General features: G+C 38.1%; 1 protein-coding gene across 1 annotated transcript; it reads right to left on the reverse strand.

Moving 5' to 3' along the window:
• Positions 1 to 1106: 1106 nt before the first annotated feature.
• Positions 1107 to 6732, reverse strand: LOC131166997 (auxin transporter-like protein 2). Its single transcript, XM_058125711.1, has 8 exons — positions 5180 to 6732; positions 4732 to 4917; positions 4455 to 4567; positions 3698 to 3881; positions 3454 to 3551; positions 2846 to 3053; positions 2445 to 2702; positions 1107 to 1597 (listed from the first exon to the last, which is right to left on the reverse strand). The coding sequence occupies exons 1-8, from the start codon at positions 5348 to 5350 to the stop codon at positions 1385 to 1387; spliced, it is 1431 nt and encodes a 476-aa protein (XP_057981694.1). The 5' UTR covers positions 5351 to 6732; the 3' UTR covers positions 1107 to 1384.
• Positions 6733 to 7346: the final 614 nt, after the last annotated feature.

The following is a 7346-nucleotide window of genomic DNA, read 5'->3' on the forward strand; positions in this document are numbered from 1 at the left end:
TAGTATTTATATTTTATGGTTATGAATATGTGATTTATATTTACTGCTGCTTAGGTTTCTGCTGTATATGACATGCGTGTCCCCGGAACCCCACAAGTTTAGGTTGTCTTATTTATTAAATATGTTTTATTATATGATAAATTAAGCATGTCATTACAGTGCGTAAACTTCACATGGAAAAAGATTGGTTATTAAAATTGGTTATTGATAATACTGTAAAAATTTGTAAAGAAGGGTAGACTTCACATGGAAAAAGATTGGTTATTAAAAACTTAAGATAGGTTTTTTTATTGATAATACGGTAAAAATTTGTTGAATCAGTAAAGAATGGTAGGCTTCATGTGGAGCAAGATTCGTTATTAAGAACTTTAGTTTTTTATTGACAATACGGTAAAAATTTTGCGGAGGCACCGTACCCTTAGACGTCTTACTACCTTCGCTTTACATCAATTTAAAATTAAAATGCAAAGTGTAGCAGTGGCTTTAGCCTTGAAACAATGAAGACATGATAGGCAGTTGGAGCAGGCAATTTGCACATTCCCACAGAGAATGGTGCTCTTCGCATTTCAAGCCATAAAGTAAGCACAAGAACTAGCTTACAACAAACAACATAGGAGTGAAGAGGAAAGCTACAAAAACCAACCCACATGGAAACTTACCAACATATTAATTAATTAATTAAGAAATGTACATCAGTCAAGAGCCCTCATTTAATTCAAACAAATGATATTGCTTTCAGAGTTTCATTGATAAAAAGCTTTTTTTTTTTTTTTTTCTGTTAAATTATTCTTTAATCTAAAGGGTTTAACTTAGATTATTTGTCATATACAAAGCCATTCAGATTCATGTGAGCTCAAATCCAAAGTCTTTTGGAAGCTACACGGATCACAGAAGCAGGTGGTCAAGTGCATGCCATATTGCCATGTGAGTCAGATACCGCACCACAGAATAGGCTTATTTTTATTGGTACATACATTCTTTGGAAAACCCACTATGACCATTCCATGTGACGGCAAGACTTCTACCCTAGTACTAATTTATGACTTTTACCCTCCTATTTTGAAAAATATAGTGAAGATGAGAAGATAAAAACAAACGCATATTGCTTTGATGGCAAAGGAATCTCTAATCATTCACATTGAAGAAATTAATGCATCAAACCAAATCTAGGGAAAGATGCTATCACCAGCTTTTCCATTTCCATTTACAATGCGAGATTTTTCACACTTCAAGTTTGAATGTATGTCAAATTCGGACAAAACGCAATACAAAATCGTGTTGGTTCTGTACGAATTTACACAAATTCAAATGAAAATTTCAAAATCCATGCATCCAAGACCCTGTTAGAGATATTGAAAAACATTTGTATATGGGGAAGGAGAGATCAATGATGGGTGGTGGGAGTGGGGGGAGGGGGCTTGCACTGGTAGCACTTGGCAAAGAGTCCAAAAGTGCTAACTTGCTTGATGAAGTTGGTCATGCTGGCCCATCCCCCAAATCCAAACCCAACCACCAAAACCCATACTACCACAAACAGGTTCACCCCGTACACCACGATCCAGCTCGGGATGAAGAATGGAAGCTTCTCTGCTGCATTCTGTATGAAGACACAACAAATTGAATCATGTGTAGGAAGGAAAGAAGTTGGTTAATTAAAATCATCTTGTTAAATGGGGTTTCTTGAAATTTGACTAGTTTCATCCAAGCATGACACAAGACGCATATTAAGTGGTGTGGACTCCATGAGTCGGTTGGAGGTTGTAACTAGTACAAGATTAATAGTAGTACTGCAAAATGCATGACAAGGAAATGCCACCAACCTCATATTGTCCCCAAAAAAAATAAGTTGTAATATTAATTTGTTTCTGATAAAAGAGGTCAGTACTGCAAAATGCATGACAAGGAAATGCCATCAACCTCATATTGTCCCAAAAAAAAGGCAAAAAAAAAAAAAGTTCTAATATTAATTTTTTTATGATAAAAGAGGTCCAGTTGTAAACTGATTTGCTACCTATATAAGACACCGAGCCTAATCCCTTTACTTGAATGTAAGTTTGATGGCAATTGAAATCCAACCTAAGATGTCCTATTTGACGTCATCCGAGACCCTTCCTCATTGTGCCTTTCCAGGGGTCTAATATCGACTATTAAACACATTTGGTGGAGTAGACGACATTGTATTTAGGTGTCTTTTAGTTTGAGGAATCTAAGATATGTCCCTTGGAGTGATATTCCAAAATCCTATTCATGGGATAATGAGTGTTTTCGTTTGGCATGTGATATACAATTTCTGGAATCTGATGTTATCAGCATGCCACTGTTTGGTTCAAAACAAATATGAGAACGAGATGCTACATTTTGAAGAATTCTGAAGAATGTCACGAAACAAAAGCCACCATGATTGAGGAGCTACATGTGAAAACCAAGTCGAGAGTCAAATTTACCTGTCGAGCCAAGGCTTTTCGGTAAGTGAGCATATGGGCCAGAGCAGGGATAATGTAGACTGTGAAGCTGACCAGAAAAGCCCCAACGGCGGAGTTCATTGGTCCAAAGAAGGGGAAAATAATGGCCAAGAACCATATGGGTATGACCACAGGCAGCCTGGACACTGCCCTTAAGCATATGCTCTTTGTGTCATGTACCCCTATTACCTTCTCCCACACAAAATACAGTGGCGTGCAGGCAAACCCAAATGTTATGAACTGCAGCTCGAAAAACAATTACCCGAATTAGAATTGCTGGGTTAATTAATTAGTTGGAGCAAATCAAAATTGTTAAAAACATAATAGATGGCTCAAATTTAATGAAAAATCCATTTTAGGGGGACAAAAGACGCGAATAGTGCCTGGTGGATGAGCATTAGGATTACAGCAGCATCACGAAAACCGGTCCGTGGAAGGAGGGAGAAAGCATTGGCATGGTCGAGGAGTTCGTCGCCGAACGCCCAGTAGACTGCCGCGGCAGATGGGATTGTTAGGGTGAAGACATAAAGGGTGGCTATCAGATACAGAGACTTGAATTTTTGAGGCTTCCACATTGCATGCATGATTTCCCTAGCATTCAAAAAATATGTTTCGTTAGTTGAACTAAATACTCATCGATCTTGAGAGTTTGCATTTGATTTGAGTTTTACAAGAATAAACTTTATGCTCCCAAACACAACTTAAAATTTTAAGTTGATATAAGAACTAAGTTTTCATTTAATTTAAGATAAAATGGATTTGTAATGGAGAAATAAACTAAAAGCAGAGGATCACAATAAAGGCATTGCATGCTCTACGGTTTTCCCTGCCCTTATCCCAAACTAAAAGCAAAAGCTGCAAACAGAAAGCATTTAGCAACTTTTCTGTAACTGGAAAATAACAAATGAAGAAAAAGCATTTCATAAGCATTTTTATTTCAATGACAAAGCAGAAGAAGAAACGACCCAAAAGAGGTAGAAAAGTCGCTTACACAGTGACGGCGTGGCCACCGAAAGTGTAGAGTATGTTGGTGGCGCCAGTGAAATACAGTACTAGCTTTGTTGGGCCTGTGTGCGTCACTCCTTCCGCCTGTAGAAACAGTAAAGAAAAAGCTTTAAATAATAATAATAAAGGATTTGATTAATGCACGCACTTGCAGGTGCAGCATCTATGATCTATGGTAGGTAGAGATGGATGAAATCGACGAGGGCCGTTGATCGGAGGTGGGTGCGTACCTGGCCGTGGACCAGGGCGGCGATGGTTAAGTACCAGGCGGTGTAGGTGGTCATTCCCAGTCCTAAGAAGGACCAGATCCTGTAGTTGTGAAAGGATGGGATGAAGACGGTGGTGGCGCAGCAGGCTCCGAAGATGTACGTCCATGTCCTCTTGTCTAATCGGTCGTTTATGTAGTATATATTACTGTAAAGATTAACAATACCCATTTGATTAAAAGCTCAGCACAGAGAACCAAAGAATAAGCAATACCCACATTCTTAAAATTCTATTAATCCCATTTCTTTGATTAATGTATTAATGTAAGATCATCCCCAGAGCAGCACAAATATGCAGATTTAAACAATACCCTTATCCTTGAAATTTTGGGAATTTTCAAAATTGATTTATACTGTAAAAATCATTCCACATACAGGACAAATAAGGAGACTAAACAATTCTCACATGAAAAACAGCAGACGTGCAGATTAAAGAATGCCCATATTACTGCAAAATCATCCCAAAAAAAGCCACACGCAAGCAGATTTAACACTGCTTATATTCTTAAAATCTCAGTAATTCCCAAATATGATTTATATATTACTGCAAAAATCATCCGAGATAAGCTTATTAAACAGTACCCATATGAAAAACAGCACAACCAAACAGATTGAACAACACCCAAATTCTTAAAATCTTATAAATTCTTAAATTTGATGAGGGGGAAAAAAAAGAAGAGGAAGTATGCATGTACAATTAATGAACAGGAGTAAAACTGACCTTGCACAGGCTATAAGCTGTATGACAGATCCAAAGAGGAGGAAGGTGCAGTTGAAGGCTAATCCAGCGGCTTTCCAGTACGGACCCAACAAGCCATCCAGCACTTCGAACCACTGCCAAGGGCAAAATTAAATCTTTCATTTTCTATATCAAAAAAATTTAAATTGCCCTTTTTTTGTTAATCATTTGATTTTTTATAATTAATTACTTTTTATTTTTGGAATTATTGCTTTGCTTGCTAGGACTGTTTAATTTCTGGGAATAAAGCACACCTCACCTGTATGACATGGTTCTTGAAGCTGATGTTCTCCTTCTCCTTTCTGGTTCGGTACTCCACATAGAGCACACTGATGAGATACGCAGTCCAGCTTCCCATAATACCATAGAAGATTTGAAGTATAACGCCGGAAAGCATACCCATTTGAGAGAATGAGTAGGGCAGCGTTAACAGAACCTGGGCTACCTGTAATTCGTCAAGGAAACCATGATCGATTAGCTCATTTTCTGTGAGATGGAACTGAAGAAAAATAAAAATGGAAACTTCAATGCGAATTCATATATGGTTTTTTGTGGGCTTGTGTTGTTTTACCTGTAATTGATCAAAGCCATGAAAGATTAGTTTTTTATGACTTGGAATTAAATAAAAATGGTGACTTTAACAAGAATCAAAACAAGGGGTTTGAATTTGTGGGTTTATAGTCTTCTAGTTGTTTTTTTTTTTTTACCTGGTTCGATGCGCAGCTGAACCAAGCATCGTAGACAGACCCACCATGCCAAAGAAAATTTTTGACGCTAAAAATGGATTCATCTGTGATTTCTTCCTCCTTTCCTTCTTGCTCTGTTTCGTTGAGGTTGGAAACCATGGCTTGTTGATCAGCTGGTCTCTGAGACTGCATTGTCTGATAACCTCTCTGCAGCCCAAGATGAATTAAACTTGGAGCCTTTGTGGATATAAGAGCTCTCTTTTGTGCTTTTATAGTGGAGAATTAAGCTCAGAAAGCCCTAGAAAGGGGAAACCTCTGTTGACAAATATGTGAAAACCAGCAGCTGTACCAAACGAGACTCCCACTGATCTCGTTTTGCTTTTGAGAGAGAACTGAAGTGGGGTTAGGGAGTTACAACACTCATTGGACGATTGGTTGTCAATTACGAATACTCTGTGTCTCTCTAAGTGCCTACCCCCCAAACCAGTCCAAATGCGGTTTCACATGAAAACAGAAATAAAAACAAAAAAACAGGGGCGCTGCCAGAACAGAGACTTCCGGTGTATCAGATCGAAAAAGAGAGTGATTCAAAGGCTTGCAAATAAAGAGAAAGGGGTAGAAAATCCATTCGCTGCTCTGTTCCGCACAAAAGCCTTTTAGTCTCTTTGAGTTTAGAACTGCTTCCCTGAGATGAGATGATGAAGCAGAAGAAGAAGAAGAAGAAGAAGAAAACCCAGTAGTTATAGGAGCTGACTTAAGCTTCGAGAGTTGAGATCTGAGCAAAAGAACTAATTCCTTATGATCAGTGAAAGAGAAAAAAGAAAAAGAAGGGAAAATTGGAGCCGCTTTCAGGGACCCAATTAAAGAGACACTATGCACTCCAAATTAATAAGCAGGGAAAAAGAGAGCAATACGAGAAATCCCTGTTTCTTCTTTTTTCTGTTCTCTAGATTTTTTTGTTTCCTTCCTCTCTCTTTCCGTTTTCTCGGACTCTGCTACACCATGAAGTCTTTTTAAATAGCTCTGATGAGTGATGAGCTCGTCCAGACTTCAGATCCAAGTCTCTGTTCAGTAAAATAATTCTGGGAATTCAGTTTCCAAATAATCCCAGCTCCAGTGTTGGCATTGGCAGGTGAGGTCAATTTATTATTGAGTCTGGTGGGAGCGCTGCTCATGCATGAAGCAACAGTAAAATTCAAGCGCTGAAAACGGCGTCGTTTCCCATGGTATATTAACCTACCACATACCCAACAAATTCGAAGCAGCAGGTTGAAGAAGACTGCACCCGCCAACTGGCACTGCCAGTCCCTTCGCAATTATTCTCATGATTAGTTTCGATTTTTTCGCTTTATAAAACAAGTTTATAAATTGATACAACAAAAAAAAAATTGTTATAATTTGTGGGTTTTCTTCCTTTCTTTTTTTTTTTTTAAAGGAAGAATTAAGAGAGAGAGAGAGAGATTTGACAAAGAGTCAAAAAGTGCTCTGCACATTCAATCCTTCATATTGTAATATTAACTTTTGTATCATTAGCCAAATAAGCTTTGTTTGATGAATGGAGGGCCTTCCTCATCACTCAATCCTTCTCGTCGCTTTCGACTCTGCTGACTCTGTTGACCCTTCCACTGCATATTGCAATTTGCATGCTATGCTAATTGGTAAACTAGCTGAGCTCATTTTAATTATGGAGATTGGCGCGGAGGAAAGGTACTAGCAAGTAAGAAGGAAGTTCAATTTTAAGTAGATATACTTACAAAACTAATAGTACATGTGGATGATGAGAGTTACTCTATGAGTCAGTGGGGACGGTGAAAGTTCGCTTTGTAAGCCAGCGGAACCATGGATTGTGAGAGTTTTCTATGAGTCAGCGGGGACTGTGGATGGTAATAAATATGTATCTCGAGAATTGAGTTAGTCGAACGTCAAATCGATGCACAGAAATTGTGTCCACATCTGAACTTTATCCTAATCAGCGAGATTTGGGGGCGGAGGATACTGATTCATAGGTTTGGTATCGCAACAAAATGTCCGAAATGTTCGTTAGCCGCTAAAGTTCATATGTAATTAAAAAAAAAAGTGTGCAGTTAAAGCCAATTTTAATAATTATATACATAAGAGAATTATTTAGTCCAAAATACGACTCCATCTTATTCATCATCATGAAGCATGCAGTTGAGAGCACTAATTA

Source organism: Malania oleifera, chromosome 10 (assembly GCF_029873635.1).
Source record: "Malania oleifera isolate guangnan ecotype guangnan chromosome 10, ASM2987363v1, whole genome shotgun sequence".
Taxonomy (NCBI): Eukaryota; Viridiplantae; Streptophyta; class Magnoliopsida; order Santalales; family Ximeniaceae; genus Malania; species Malania oleifera.